The sequence below is a fragment of the Corylus avellana genome, chromosome ca2, assembly GCF_901000735.1.
Source record: "Corylus avellana chromosome ca2, CavTom2PMs-1.0".
NCBI lineage: Eukaryota > Viridiplantae > Streptophyta > Magnoliopsida > Fagales > Betulaceae > Corylus > Corylus avellana.
In genome coordinates, this window is record NC_081542.1 from 37,349,951 (window position 1) to 37,364,846 (window position 14,896).

General features: G+C 34.6%; 3 protein-coding genes across 3 annotated transcripts; all 3 read left to right on the plus strand.

The window, feature by feature from the left end:
• The first annotated feature begins 4,629 nt into the window (after positions 1–4,629).
• Positions 4,630–5,124, plus strand: LOC132169707 (uncharacterized mitochondrial protein AtMg00810-like). Its single transcript, XM_059580695.1, has one exon. The coding sequence runs from the start codon at positions 4,630–4,632 to the stop codon at positions 5,122–5,124; it is 495 nt and encodes a 164-aa protein (XP_059436678.1).
• LOC132169708 (uncharacterized) lies at positions 5,125–8,322 on the plus strand. The gene is made up of 3 exons (XM_059580696.1): positions 5,125–5,376; positions 6,617–6,841; positions 7,300–8,322. Exons 1-3 carry the CDS (start codon positions 5,125–5,127, stop codon positions 8,263–8,265), a joined length of 1,443 nt encoding a protein of 480 aa, XP_059436679.1. The 3' UTR covers positions 8,266–8,322.
• Positions 8,323–10,769: 2,447 nt separating this feature from the next.
• LOC132171577 (protein RGF1 INDUCIBLE TRANSCRIPTION FACTOR 1) lies at positions 10,770–14,315 on the plus strand. Its single transcript, XM_059582939.1, has 4 exons — positions 10,770–11,138; positions 12,461–12,535; positions 12,656–12,796; positions 13,660–14,315. Exons 1-4 carry the CDS (start codon positions 10,902–10,904, stop codon positions 13,984–13,986), a joined length of 780 nt encoding a protein of 259 aa, XP_059438922.1. The 5' UTR covers positions 10,770–10,901; the 3' UTR covers positions 13,987–14,315.
• Positions 14,316–14,896: the final 581 nt, after the last annotated feature.

The following is a 14,896-nucleotide window of genomic DNA, read 5'->3' on the forward strand; positions in this document are numbered from 1 at the left end:
TCTCTTAGAGTAAAGGTGAGAAATCTCATTCTTCGTTGATTAAATACTCGAAGCCAATCGGAGTTTCAGTGAAGGAAATCATATAGAAGAATTGTGCCAGATGTTCTAGAAAGGACTATTATGGTAGAAGTCAACTGGGTCGCTTGTCTTATGCAAGAAAGTGTCAATTGCAAAGGTTTTGTAAGTGTGAACTTCTTGTAATCCTTAGTCTTTTATACTTGAGTGATTTTCTCGGTTTGGCTGCCCCGGAGAGCTTTTACATTTAAAGAGTTCTCTAAATAGTTTCCTCTTCGTAACCAAATTTCTATATTCTTTATTGTTTATTGCATATCTATAGTTGGTTGATTATTATCTGTTAGGTTAGATCTATTTCCGCATACATTGTGTGAAACACCTATACAATCAGAATAGGTGTTAATTGGAGTCAATTAGGTTTTGTCAATTGGTATCAGAGCAAGTTCACTCTGTGAATGAATTATTTCCCAAGTGTGATCCGAGACTCCTTTTCAAATATATCATAATGTTGCACCTAACTCTCTTTCCATCTTTGATGGAACAAATTATACACTTTGGAAAATTCATATGAGAGCATACTTTAAATCCATTAACATTTGGCATATTGTTGAAGCTGGATGGACTCGTCCAGACAGAGCAATAGCCAAATGGACAATGGAGGAAAAGAATGCAACTACGGCTAATGACAAAGCTTTAAATGCCATTTTCATATATGTCTCCAATGAGGAATTTTCAAGAATTTCTAGATGTGAGATAGCTAAGGAAGCCTAGGAAACTTTAGAAATCATACATGAAGGAACTAAGGTTGTAAGAACTTCAAAACATCAAATGTTGGTTTCTCGGTTTGAAGAGAATAGAATGCAGGAAGATGAAACATTTGATGAATTCAACTCAAAGCTTAGTGTCATTAGAAACTCTACTATCAATTTAGGAAAGAAAATGGATGATGCTAAAGTTGTGAAGAAAATCTTGAGGTCGTTAGCTGAGAGATTTATACCTCAAATTGCTGCTATCCAACAGAGCAAAGACTTAGATACAATGAGAGTAGAAGAACTTGTAGGTTCACTTCAAACTTTTGAGCTAATTCTACCCAACCAAAAGAAAACCAAAATATTGCTCTTAAGGAAAAAAATGTTCAGGTCAATTCTTGTTTTCGTCTAATGAGGATACTAGAGATGATGAAGAATTTGCCATGTTTGCTAAAAAAATTAGAAAATTCTTCAAACCCGTGAATGGGAATTTTAGAAATTGAGACTCAAAAGTATCTATGAAACCTAGAGGTGAGGTTAGAGGTAACCCACGAGAAAACAAAGAGATCGATCAGAGGGATAAGTTTACTAGTGGACGCAAGTGTCATGAATGTGGGGGTCTAGGTCACATTCGAATTGAATATGCTAATTTGAAAAGGTCCAAAGGTAAAGCTTTTAATGTCACTCAAAGTGATGAGTTGGATGACAAGAAATCTGAAGAGGAAGTTGAAGGAGAAGTGAATTATCTAGCTTTTACTGCATCCTATGATAATGATTATAAAACAATTACTCACCTCATATGCTAAACAATCCTGAAAATGAATCTGATGATGAGGTGGATTTACAAATTGCTTATAATGACTTGTTTGTGGAATGTGATAAATTGAACAAGCAGAACAGGAGAAATTTAAAAAGTCTGAAAAAAGCTAAACCTGAGAAAGAAAGGTTAATGAAGTCTATGGATGAATGTCTAACTATTTGAAACACCTTGACTTCTAAAAACCACATGCTAATTGCTAAAGTTAAATCACTAGAAAAGGATCTGAATGATTCTAATAATCATTTAAAGAAATTTTTAAGTGATAAATTGAATCAAATGTTAGGAAACCAAAAACATTCATACGACAGGACTGGATTGGGTTTTAATAAACTTGCTGCTTCATCTTCTTCAAATGTTGTTTCCACTTCTAAGATTATGTTTGTGAAACCTAAATGAACAATGTGGTGATTGAGAACTCTTGTTTACCAAAAGAAAATTCGGAAGATGTGACCAAGAAGAGTATGTTAAAATTCAAGGTCCTCGTAAGGACAAACTTCAATTCTAAGTTTATCCCTACGTGTTATCATTGTGGTGTCAAAGGTCATACTGGTCCAAACTGTTTTCAAATTAGGGCTAAACAACCATGGTCTCAACAGAATATCCCTAGAAAAGATGAACCTGGAATTGGGAATCAACTAAAGGCTTTAACTGCTCAAGTGAAACTCATTAGTGAGAATTTAGCTGCTTCGTCAAATTCTGCTGATATAAATGATATGTCTAATTTGACTAATAATTATGCGAAAACAACTCCTCAAAAGGAACAGATCTGGGTTAAAAAGAAAGATCATTTGTGCATAGTTGTTCATACTGCCTTAAGTGTGCTTAACTCGTGTTTGTGGTTTCTGGATAGTGGTTGCTCCAAGCATATGACAGGTGACAAGTCTCTATTCAAAGAACTTAAAGAAGGCAGAAGAGGTGGAAGCATCACTTATGGAGATGGCAGCAAATCAAAGGTGATCGATCAAGGAATAGTAAAAATTCCCAGTGGTCTTACTCCTCAAGAAGTGTTGTATGTTGAAGGACTCAAAGCAAATCTATTCAGTGTTAGCCAATTTTGTGATTATGATCTAGTGGTTCAATTCTCTAAGAAAGAATGTAGTATATTCGACTCTCAAGGAAAATGGTTGATGGGAAGAGAACGCACTGCTGACAACTGCTATTGTCTCTCCACAAACTCTCAGATCATTTGCAACAAGGCAACCCTGGACACTGGAGAACTGTGGCATCAACAATTGGGGCATCTGAATTTTCATGATTTGGTCAAAGTCTCAAAGACGGAAGCCATAGCTGATTTACCCAAGATCCATCAGGTTGATAAAGGAAAGTGTGGACCATGTCAATTGGGAAAACAAACTAGAACTCTACACAAAAAGACTACAGGCATTTTTACCTCTAGAAACTTAGAGCTTCTTCACATGGACGACCTCATGGAGCCTACTAGTTTGGGAGGCAAGAAATATATTCTGGTAGTTGTGGATGATTTCTCTTAGTATACATGGGTAATATTGTTGAGAGAGAAATCAGAGGCATTTAAACAAGCTCAGATCTTGTTCAAGAAGATCCAAAATGAACAAGATCGACTGTCTAATCAAACGAATCCGTAGTGATCATGGCAAAGAATTTGAGAATTCTAGTTTTGAAGATTTTTATGCTCAACATGGAATCCAACAAGAATTCTCATCTCCTATAACACCTCAACAAAATGGAGTGGTCGAACGGAAAAATCGAGTCATTCAGGAAATGGCTAGAGTCATGATACATGCTAAAAATATGGCCCAACATTTTTGGGGGGCAGCAGTCCATACGGCATGTCATATTATCAATCGAGTATTTCTCAGACTAGCAACTATCAAGACACCATATGAACTATGGCGAGGCAAGAAGCCCACTGTCAAATACTTTCGAGTGTTCAGAAGTACGTGCTACATTCTTCATGACAGGGAGAACTTGGGGAAGTTTGATGCAAAAAGTGATATAGGGATTTTTCTTGGGTATTCCACCACAAGTTGAGCTAGTCGGGTGTATAACTCAAGAACCAAGATAGTGATGGAATCAGTCAATGTTGTCATAGATGATGAAACTACTGCTGATCATCTTGAGGAAGAAGAATCTCATGTTGAGGGGGAGCAAGCTGGTATTTCTGATAAGACTCATGAACCCACTATCCCGAATATTCCTGCAGTCAGTCCGACATTACCTCCAGTTGCAGAAGATGAAAACATGACTCGGTCACCAGTCCCAAACATGGTATCTCACGTACCATCCTCCAGAGTTAAACTTAATCACCCTAGAGAAAATTTACTCGGAAATGTCGATGAAGGTCTACGACTGCAAAACAGGGTGGTTAATCAAGTCTATTATTCCTGTTATCTTTCTCAGCTTAAGCCAAAGAAAGTTAATGAGGCATTAGAGGATGAGAGTTGGGTTGCTGCTATGCATGATGAACTAAATCAATTTGTTCGGAATGATGTGTGGACTTTGGTTCCAAGGCCAAAAGATCATAATATTATCGGTACAAAATGGATATTCAAGAATAAATCCGATGAGCATGGTACAGTAGTACGAAACAAAGCTAGATTGGTAGCTCAGGGATACACTCATGTTGAAAGAGTGGACTTTGATGAGACGTTTGCACCAATAGCTAGATTGGAATCCATCAAAATTTTGTTGAATATATCATGTCATCTCCAGCTAAAATTGTATCAAATGGACGTCAAGAGTGCGTTCCTCAATGGCATTCTTCAAGAAGAAGTGTATGTAGCACAGCCAAAGGGATTTCAGGATCCTCAATATCCGAAACATGTCTACAAGCTAAAGAAGGCACTCTATGGCTTAAAACAAGCTCCGAGAGCATGGTATGAGTGTCTGACGACATATCTTCTTGCACATGGTTTCATCCGAGGACAAGTTGACCGTACTCTATTCATCCGTGGAAAAGGAAGTCACAAACTCATTGCCTAGATATATGTTGATGACATTATTTTAGGCTTTACAGTCGACTCACATGCTCATCAATTCTCTAAGGAACTGAAACAAGAGTTCGAAATGAGTATGATTGGTGAGTTGACATACTTTCTAGGCTTTCAAGTCCAGCAATCCACAAAAGGTATTTTTGTGTCCCAACCAAAGTACACCAAAGATTTTGTGAAAAGATTCGGTTTGGATGGAAAAAGTCATGCTCGCACACCCATGAGCACGAGTGTTAAGCTAAGTGCAAACATGCCTGGGAAATCTATTGAACAATCTTTGTACAGAAGCATGATAGGTTGTCTTCTCTATCTTACAGCTAGTCGGCCCGATATATCTTTTAGTGTGGGTGTACGTGCTAGATTTCAAGCTAATCCCAAGGAATCCCATATGACAGTTGTTAAACGGATCCTCACATATGTAAATGGCACTGTCAATTTTGGCATTTGTTTTTCTAACAATACAAATCTTGAGCTTGTAGGTTATTCGGATGCTAACTGGGCCGGAAATGCGGATGATCGAAAGAGTACATCTGGTGATTGTTTTTATGTGGGTACAAACTTGGTCACCTAGATGAGTAAGAAACAAAATTCTATCTCTCTTTCCATTGCTGAGGCGGAATATATAGCTGCTGGGAGCTGTTGCACACAGCTAATCTGGATGAAGCAACTTCTTGCTGATTATGGATTTGCTCAAGGGATGATGATTGTCTACCGTGATAATACTAGTGCCATCAATATCTACAAGAATCTGGTTCAACATTCACGGCCGAAGCATATTGACATTCGTCATCATTTCATCCGTGACTTGGTGGAAACCCAGGTGGTATCTCTTGAATTTATCCCTACTGAACATCAATTAGCTGACCTGTTTACGAAACCCCCCTAAATGCATCTAGGTTTGAGTATTGTAGAAATGATGTATGCGATCTTTCATGATCGTCTGCACATGACATGCCTAGAATCTATGCATATGTGTGTTTTCTTTGGTATTCTAGGGCATTTTTTGTTTTTGTTTTTTTTTTTTTTTTCCCCCTATTTTGTGTCTTTTGTGTGAATTTTTTTTCCCTTGTTTCCTTGTTCGATGTTCATTGTCTCGTGTAGTGGTTCTAAATGAATATCCTACATATGTGTGGGGTCAACACTTCTGCAATTTATATCTGATGATTCATATGTTTATGATCTGCCTTGTTCTTCTAGATATTGTTGAATGAGTAAGAGTCATTTTTTCTAATGATCGAATTTGTGCACTCTATGCTCCTATTAAGTTTGTATTTTTGATATGTTTTTTTGGGAGTTCGGATAAGACATTTTTGTTAAAAAAGATAGGTAATGTCAGTTCAATCAACTTGACCAACTCGTTAGTTGAACCTAGCTCCTAAACATTCCGGCATTTTCTCCTATGTGTTAAAAGCATAATTATAAAAAAAATAATAATAATAATAATAATAATAATAAAAAAAAAAAAAAGAGTACAATATGATAAAAGCAAAAAATGTGATCAATGACTTATGCTTGCTTCAATATGTCCATATAGAAAGAATCAATGATTAAATCATTGCGGAAACAGAAGGTCACTAAAGGACATGGTGAAAAGCTAATGATTTGTCTCAAGGGGAGTGTATCGGATGAGGGAGTCTAGATCCTAGCATTATAAGGTTTGACTATGGATTGATTCAGATTGTTTGTCATTCCTATACAAAGTGTCTATCTATGTTTTTCCTTCAAACTGATAAAATCTTATTTAATTGGAGTTTTCACACACTATACCTTTCGCATGATTTTTTCTGAGTTCTTGCTTACTTTATTGGATTTGAGAAACAAGGTGCTTCATACATGTGTTGAATCTCTGTTGTTTGAGTAGTATGTTGATAACTCCGGTTTGCTAAGGTGTTCATAAGGATGTGCATGAGGTGTTGGATATCTCTACAAGTTTTTTTGTTATTGTTTGTTGTGTGTTAAAAAAAATTAAAAACAAAATATTTATTTTAAAATTTTTTATTTTTTTCTAATTGCTATGTGTATTTTTTAATAAATAAAAAATTGCGTTTATTTTTTTGTTTCAGTTTGAGGGGGAACACGTGGCATGTCCGGACACATCACTTACTTGTAGGGACATGCGTGTTCTCATTAGCCCCTTCGAAAGTCTTAAACCACAAAATCCATTTTTTTTCTTTCTCTCCTCACTCTCTCGGCCACTATTTCTTCTTCTTAAAAGTTTTTCGTGCATCTTTCATTTGTGTGGTTCAAGCTTCCATTTTCAAACATTTCTCTTTCCTTGTTCTCCTAAGGTATGCTCTCTAAATCTCAAATTTGTCTTATTTCACATATTGTTGAGAATCAAATCCTAGGGTTTGAAAGTTGGTTTGAATTGTGAAAATCCAAATTTGTGGGTTTTTGTTTGGTTTTCTTGATTATCATATGGTTGTGGATTGTTTTCTCTATGTATTTAAGCATGAGTTTTTTTCATTTTTCTTGAGCTCCTTTTTCCATGTCTAACTTTTTGTGCATACCATGTGTTCGATAAAATGCCTAAATGAAGTATTGCACCTATTTGTCAATTTTCCTCTTGAAATGCTTCATCTATGAGTATGTTTATGCTTTAGGTATTGTTTATGGTGTATGTACACATGTTTTGTTTGTTCTAGTTCAAGTAACTCTTGTTCTTGTTTGGCATTTAATTCTTTTTTTGGGATTTGATGACAATCCGTGAGGAGATATGTATTATTTTTTTTCTTTGTGAGTGCAGAACATTGTGTATCCAATTTCGGAATCCACACCTAGGAGGAAGCGCACTCGCAAAGAAAAAGCTATTTTACAAGACAAAATTCTGACTCGCAATATTGTGATTGAGCGTGGAGTGGAGCAAAATGATCTTCTTGTTGAACCTGTCTGGTTCATCTATGATATATTCCACGACAACCAATGGAAATCATTCTTCGTACCTGTGAGTGCATACACTAGGTTAGTTCGGGAATTTTATTACAACATCGAGGCTATTGATTTGGTTTGTGAACCATCGTTCAAGACCAAGGTTTCAGGGAAAATTCTCACTATCACTCCAAGTTTGATAAGTGAAGTCACTGGGATTCCCTTAACAAATGACAAGCCACTTCCTTTTCTGGAGACCAAGCCACAACCATCTAAAGTTGACATTATGGCAGTTCTTAATCCTGGTGGGGAGCTCGAGTGGGACAGCAACAAGACCAAAATTCCTATTGGATATGTGCGGGGTCCAGAGCGGCTATTAACTTGGATTGTGCTTCAAAATATCTGGCCTATCTCTCACAACAATCATGTGCCCCTTGACCGAGCTATCATGATATACCGCATTATTCGGCGTGTTCAATTTTGCTTATGTACTCATATGGTGCAGACAATGCTTGAGCTTCATGAGGACCATTCTATTGCATTACCATATGGTGGCCTCATAACTAAGATATTGAAAGCCACACTGCCTAAAATTGCTGCAACTGAACATGTGGAAATTCCTGAAGGATATTTTGGCAAAGGAACAGTGATGAAATCAAATGCTCAAATTCAAAGGTTCCAACCTCAAGGAGAACCTGCTCCTCCAGTTATTCCTAACCCACAAACCACATCTTCCTCAGGGTCATCAGATGTGTCAAGTCAATTGAACACAATCATTGAATTACTCCAATCTCAAGGCCAAAGCATCGAATCTATCAAGAAACGACTTGCGGATCTGGAGTAAGATCTGAAGCACATCAGGAACAGTAAATGACAAGACTGCTCTTTGACATTTAGTGCTTGGAAGACAATTTTTTTTTTTTTTGTTGTTACTAGTTTTGTTTGCTTTGCCTATTTTAAACAGTACTCTTATAGGGTTTATGGGTTGTTTATTTGTTGAACTTATGTTGTGCTTCCTTGTGTCCTTTCTGTGACAAAAAGGGAGAGTTTAAGTCTGTCTAAACCCTATTATCATATTGTCAAAATTGAAGTTGAATTTGTTTGGAACTAAAGACGCCCAATTTTTTCCCTGTAATCCCTTTTTGCCCTTTCCCAAAAAAAAAAAAAAAAAACACGCTTCGTATTCAAAATTTATAATACAGTCCTTACGTTTTAATTAATTTTTAATTTTCAATTTAAATGATCATTTTTTATTCGAAGCACATAAATTTCCTTTTCTTCTTTCTTTTTTTTTTTTTTTTTTTCCTTAAACCAGCCCATAATTTTCGTAGTGATGCTAGAGATATATCACTCATTATTAGATTACTAACCAAAGTGCTAAATGGAATTTAAAAATCACGTAAAAACCATAATATATTTTTTTTTTTTTGTAAGTTAGTTCATGATGATTGATTAGTTATCCGTTGAATAAATTTAAGTTCACAGTTTCGTTTCACACTATTTTTTAGCTCTGCTTTGATCTGGCCCAAGCCCATACCATATACTTGGGCTACCACAGAGTCAACACGACTGGGCTATCTGATATACTTGATTCTTGAAATTTGATGAATTATAAAAGTAAAGCTAATATGTATCAGTCAAGGTAATTATATATATATATAATCTAATCATGTTTTTTTTTTAATTTAAAATTATTTTGAATTATTTTTCCTTGGGGAATATTTGGGAAAGCTAGTTGCACGATGTATTTTCACGTGCAACCCCTGTAATTTTACACAAATGCTACTTTTACATGGTCGGTGATCTTTGAGACATTCAATTTGTTGCCTTCCTTGATCCTCAATTGACAATCAAAATTCCCAACATGTCGTCTTAACTAAAAGCCTAAATTAATATGGATCTTGAAATATTTGAATCTTTGAAGAATTCTTCTCGATTTTCGCAAAAGTTTTTGCATATTTGGATACATTGATTTTTTTTTTTTTTAATAAACCCTAATGACTAATAAGTACTGGTTCAAACGAATGAAAGTTGAGTATGTAACATTACTCATTTTGAACATATAGTACATAACATAAGACTAATTTTACAAACTAATTTTTCGTGTTAATATACTTGTCGGTACAAAACCACATTTTTTGGTGGTTTCAGTTCATTTGATGGGACAGGTTATTTATTCGACCCATTTTCAACTATTCTTAGGATGATGATGTTCCGTTTGTCTTTCATGTTTTTGTAATTTCCCCTTTCCTCCCTTCCCCGCATTGAATTAAAAAATAAATAAATAAATAAAAATAATAATAATAATTTTTAATGTAAACTTACAAAATATCTAGGGTCATAGATGATATAGCTCTTAATTAAGCCCTAAACTAGCGTCCACTTGTGTTAGTGCTAAGCTTAGTAAATGGAGGAGATTAATGAAGACATTTATGGTAATTCCAAATTGGACACACCTCCCAAAATTAATAGACAACATGACTACAATTAGGTACTTTGATTCATCCAATACATACAAAAATAATAATTTTAGTATTTCAATGAATATAATACGTAAAAAAAAAGACAGACCAAGTGTATATTCTCAGCCTCAAATTATAAAAAATAAAAAAATAGTAGAAAAAAGGACAGGCAAGTTTGCATAAATACAAATAATTTAAATAAATGACCTTTTATGTCATATGCCAAGCTTTGTAACCGAGGTAGTGCTACTGCACCTATTGGCCAAAAGAGACAAGCCACCCAAGTTCCACCACTTTCTGTTTTCAATAAATTGGAGGAATAATGTTATGGGCAATTGCAAATGACCTAATAAAGTGTTAAAGGTATATATATATATTACACATTACTTCCAAACCAATCAAGTGCTAATAAATAGTTTTACACCCCTCATTCAAAATAATAAAAAGACTAAACTATAATAAAAGAAATTACTATTTTCATTAAAATTGAAAAGAAAATCAAGTTTTTAATACACAATCATGATAGTGTAAGTGAAAATATACAATTAATTCATAATAAAATGAAATAATGCAGTGATTTACTTAATTATAAGCTAATATGTTGAATTTAAGCTTTGAATTTGACCACAAGAACAATATTAATTGCATGCTGCCATATAAAACATCAGTCAAAATACATAAACAATTACAAACAATGAATCCTCTCTCTCTCTGTCTCTCTCTCTCTGAGTCACAGCTGGTTCATTTTTTTTTTTTTTTTTAATATCTAAAAAGAAAAAACGACACAAAAAAATACACACACTCTCCTTGTGTGTCTGGAAACGACAAAGAATCTGGAACCTCCTCTGCTATAAAAAGAGGAGGTTGTAGAAAAGGACTTTTGAAGTTGTAGGTTTTCACAAAAGCACTTGAGAGAGAAAAAAAAAGTTCATAAATACAGCTGAGGCCACAACTCTCTAGGCTTTTACACACTCATAATTCTCTGCAGAGGGGGAGAGAGAGAGAGAGAGAGAGAGAGATGGTGAGAGAGTCGTGGTCTTCAGGCATGGAGGATGCAGGAGGGGTGGTGAACATGACGAACAACATGAACATGAAGCCTGCATGGCTTGAGGGGCTGATGGCTGAGACATTCTTTGGTGGCTGTGGGGTCCACGAGAATCGCAGGAAGAACGAGAAGAACGTTTTTTGCTTGCGCTGTTGTCTTAGTATTTGCCCCCACTGCCTCTCTTCTCACCGCTCTCACCCTCTTCTTCAGGTATAATTGCTTTGCTATGCCACCATGTCTGAATCATCAAATCCTTCCTAAATCATTTGATTTCTGCTAGTTTCCCTTTTCTGCTGTTCCAAACTGTTTTTTCAGCTCAATTCTTTAGTGGGTACTTGGGAATTCTTTGGTTTTGTTTTTTTCCATTGAGTTCTACCGTTCTTGAATTCTTCTGAAAATCAAATTCTAGTGCAGTTATGCTGTTTGGGTATCCAAAATCTTCTTATGATTGCTTTAAATTCTTAGAAAAATCTCTCTTTTACCTCAAACTTTGTTCTGGGTATATGTGGTGATTTTGGTTTTAGAGAATTGGCACAATTTCTCAAGATATCTGTCAATTGTCAGTATTTTCAGGTGATGCACCGTACAAGGGCTTCTTTCTTTCTTTCTTTCTTTCTTTCTTCCTCTTCTCTTTTTTTCTTTTGTAATTTTCTTTTCATACTTGCGACCCTTTTTTCTTACTAATTTAATTTATGGTTCTCTATAAGAAAACTACTATATCCTAAATTTTGTAAAAATCAAAGTTTCAGTTTGGTATCGAGACAAAAAAAAAAAAAAAAGAATTTACATTTTCAGAAGGTTTATGAACTTCTATAACACATTAATAAACCTTTCTTTAAGGAACCTATATATAAATAATAATGCTTACAGAATTCACCAAAATCTCTGTGCTTTATTATTAAAACACACACATTGAGATAAGATGTTCCCATACTAAATTGGATCTATACTGTTTGAGATCAGAAAAAGAAAATCTTGGTTGTTTTTTTTATATATATATATAATTAAATTTTTTTTTTTTTTTTTTTTTTTTGGCCAATTCTTGTGGATCCGTCCAAGATTGTCTTATGTTAGTGGTCTTGGTCAAATTATTTTATTTTATTTTATTTGATGTAGAAGGTATTCCAGAAATGGTTCACCATGTCTTCCTTGATTACCACTTTTTGGGTTTGGTTTCTTTCCCATTTATGGCAGATTTCTCATTTATCCTTATTTCCCTGCAAAGGTTCTTCAGCTGTTGCTTTCAATGAAAGCGAAAGTTTGACCCAGTTTTTCACATTTCATTGTCGTATTTAATTATCGTTCCCATAAAGAACCCCACTTCCCTCTAATGTTTTCTTTCTCACAAGCTTCATTTTTTTTTACCTCAATAAAGCTTGCTTAATTACCCCAAGATGCTGTAATTTCTTCTCTTTTTTTTTTTACTTGATTAATTAATTTTCTACTTAATTTAGGTAAATTGTGCTCCACTGTTATTGTTGACCAATTTAATTTACCTGCCATAAGATGATCGTGTTGTGGTTAATATCCAGGTGAGACGATATGTTTACCACGACGTCGTTCGATTGGGTGATCTTGAAAAGCTCATTGACTGCTCATCTATTCAGGTTTTGACAGTTTTTAAGAACTGAGGAAAATGGAATCATTTTGATTGTTTTTTTTTTTTTTTTTTTAATGCATAAAAAAAATAAATTAATTAAAGTATATATAATTTCCTTGTTTGGCAGCCGTATACCATAAACAGTGCCAAAGTGATATTCTTGAATCAAAGGCCACAGTCTAGGTCTTCCAAGGGCTCTGCCAACATATGCTTTACTTGTGACAGGATTCTCCAGGAGCCATTCAACTTCTGTTCACTCTCATGCAAGGTCCATTTCACTTCCCTCCTTCCTTAATTCTTTCCCTGTCTCATGTGTTTTATATTCTGTCTTACTGTTTTGCCCAACAACATATATAATCGAATACCCATGATTGGTCTCAAGTGTTTCATATTGTTTTCCAACAATATATATAGTCGTATACTCATGATTGGTCATATTTCTTTGCAATTCTAGGAAAAACTCTTTTATGCATTCCTAACTTCTTTACTTGGTTTGCATAATCATGGAAGAATTCCCATTTGGGGTTGGTAGCAAAAATTCTCAAATTGGTTTTTTATTTTTTTGGTTTTTGTTGTGCGAGTATATGTAAGGGAACATTGATGGTGTTTTGGGTTCGACTCGTGTCGAAGCATTAGTATATGACTATATAGATTAATTTTAACTCGACTTATTTAATTCAACGAGTCGGACCCTTAAACCCTAACCGTTAATTTTGTATTAGGCTCGTGTCAAAACTTACTAGTCCTAAATACCACGTGTCGATGTACCGAGACATGATAATTAATGGAATAATTTTGACACAAACCCTAACTTGTGAATGTATGTATATACGTATGTTGGGGTAACAATTCGTGTTTTAAGTGTTGAATTCAAAGCTATATAGGTTAATTCTAACTCAACCCATCAACCTTAAGTCGTTAATTTTATATCGGGTTAACGACCTAATTAAATGTCACATGTTGGGTTCACAATATATTGAGCCAGAGAAGACCCTTCAACTATAATCTGTTAAGTTTGTATCAGGTTATTGAGAATGTCAAAAATTGATATACGTGGATTAAATGTTTTTTTTTTTTAATTATTATTTCTATTTATTCTTTTAAACATTGTAAACGCAACAATTAATGCAGGTTGACCACATGGTGTACCGAGGAGAATATCTATCTGGCATTTTGTATCGGTATGATGAATCCGACTTTGCAATATCGGAATTTGAGGGATTGCGCATGGATGGGTCGTCGGAGATCATTGATGATGATGGCATCCTAGAAGATCAAGACCATCCATTGCAATACAGATCAGGTTCATCATGCTCCAATGAGGCCACCAGCAATTCTGTAATTCCACGTGAACCAGAGGTGGTGAAGAAGAAGAAGAAAGGTGGCTTCCTCCCCGGCATTGTTCTCTCTCTCAGCAGCAGGAGAAAGGGAGCTCCTCAGAGGGCTCCTCTTTCTTAAGATGTCTGGAAATTTCAAGAGATAGGGAATAAAATTTAATTATTAGTACCTACTAAAATGTAATAATTATATATTATTATTATTATTATTATTATTAGCAGCTTAAATTAACGTTGGTAATCATGTTTTACATTTATTATCCTATGTTTAATTAGTGTTTTGTTTTGTATTATTGAGTGTTGTCGTCGGAATGTGCATGGGGCAATTCCGTTACTCACCGTAGGTGGTTGAAGATGGTCCGACTCCGGCCGCCATCAATTTTGTATCCATGTAATGGATTTTGCCACTGTATATGCTATTTTATCTGACATAAAAAACCTTTTATGTTACATTATTTTCTTCTTTTTTATGTTAATAATATGTTTTTTGTTTTTCTTTTTCTTAAATATTTTGAGAATATATGTAAGTAAATATATTTTTTGGTGAGAACTTTATAATTTTTTTTTCCTTTTTATATTAATTCCTCTAACATGAACTACATCCCATAATGTCTAGCCTATTCTTTGTAGTATTTTGATAGTTTCTTTTTTAGATTGAATGGTTTTGATGCTGCTTTAATGATTTACAGCTCAAATTAAGTTAAACGAACTAGAATTTGATTAAATTCTTCTCAGGAAATATAAAATTATGATCATGTATATGTTTTCACAAGAAATATATAAACTTCAATCCAACTTGTTAATCTAAGAGTGAAAACTGAAATTCATTTAGGTTTCATGGACATAATTTAATTAGGTTGTTTCAGTAAGAACATAAAATGGAAATAGAACTTGGGCGATCATCATAAAATGAAATGGTTGATAATTTTTATATGATATATATAGGGGTACTGGTAATTCGTGTTTGCATATCAAATACGAATGGTGTCGAGGCATAAATATACAGCTATATAAGTTAATCTTAATCCGAT

What these genes read in the sequence shown, in the direction of transcription:
- LOC132169708 (XM_059580696.1), top strand. Translation starts at nt 5,125, where the DNA reads ATGAGTAAGAAACAAAATTCTATCTCTCTTTCCATTGCTGAGGCGGAA. An exon ending in ACTTGGTGGAAACCCAGGTG is followed by an intron (nt 5,377 to 6,616) that starts GTATCTCTTGAA and finishes TTTTTGTTTCAG; the next exon opens with TTTGAGGGGGAACACGTGGC. An exon ending in TCTTTCCTTGTTCTCCTAAG is followed by an intron (nt 6,842 to 7,299) that starts GTATGCTCTCTA and finishes TTGTGAGTGCAG; the next exon opens with AACATTGTGTATCCAATTTC.
- LOC132171577 (XM_059582939.1), top strand. Translation starts at nt 10,902, where the DNA reads ATGGTGAGAGAGTCGTGGTCTTCAGGCATGGAGGATGCAGGAGGGGTG. An exon ending in TTGACTGCTCATCTATTCAG is followed by an intron (nt 12,536 to 12,655) that starts GTTTTGACAGTT and finishes CTTGTTTGGCAG; the next exon opens with CCGTATACCATAAACAGTGC. An exon ending in TCTGTTCACTCTCATGCAAG is followed by an intron (nt 12,797 to 13,659) that starts GTCCATTTCACT and finishes CAATTAATGCAG; the next exon opens with GTTGACCACATGGTGTACCG.
- LOC132169707 (XM_059580695.1), top strand. Translation starts at nt 4,630, where the DNA reads ATGAGTATGATTGGTGAGTTGACATACTTTCTAGGCTTTCAAGTCCAG.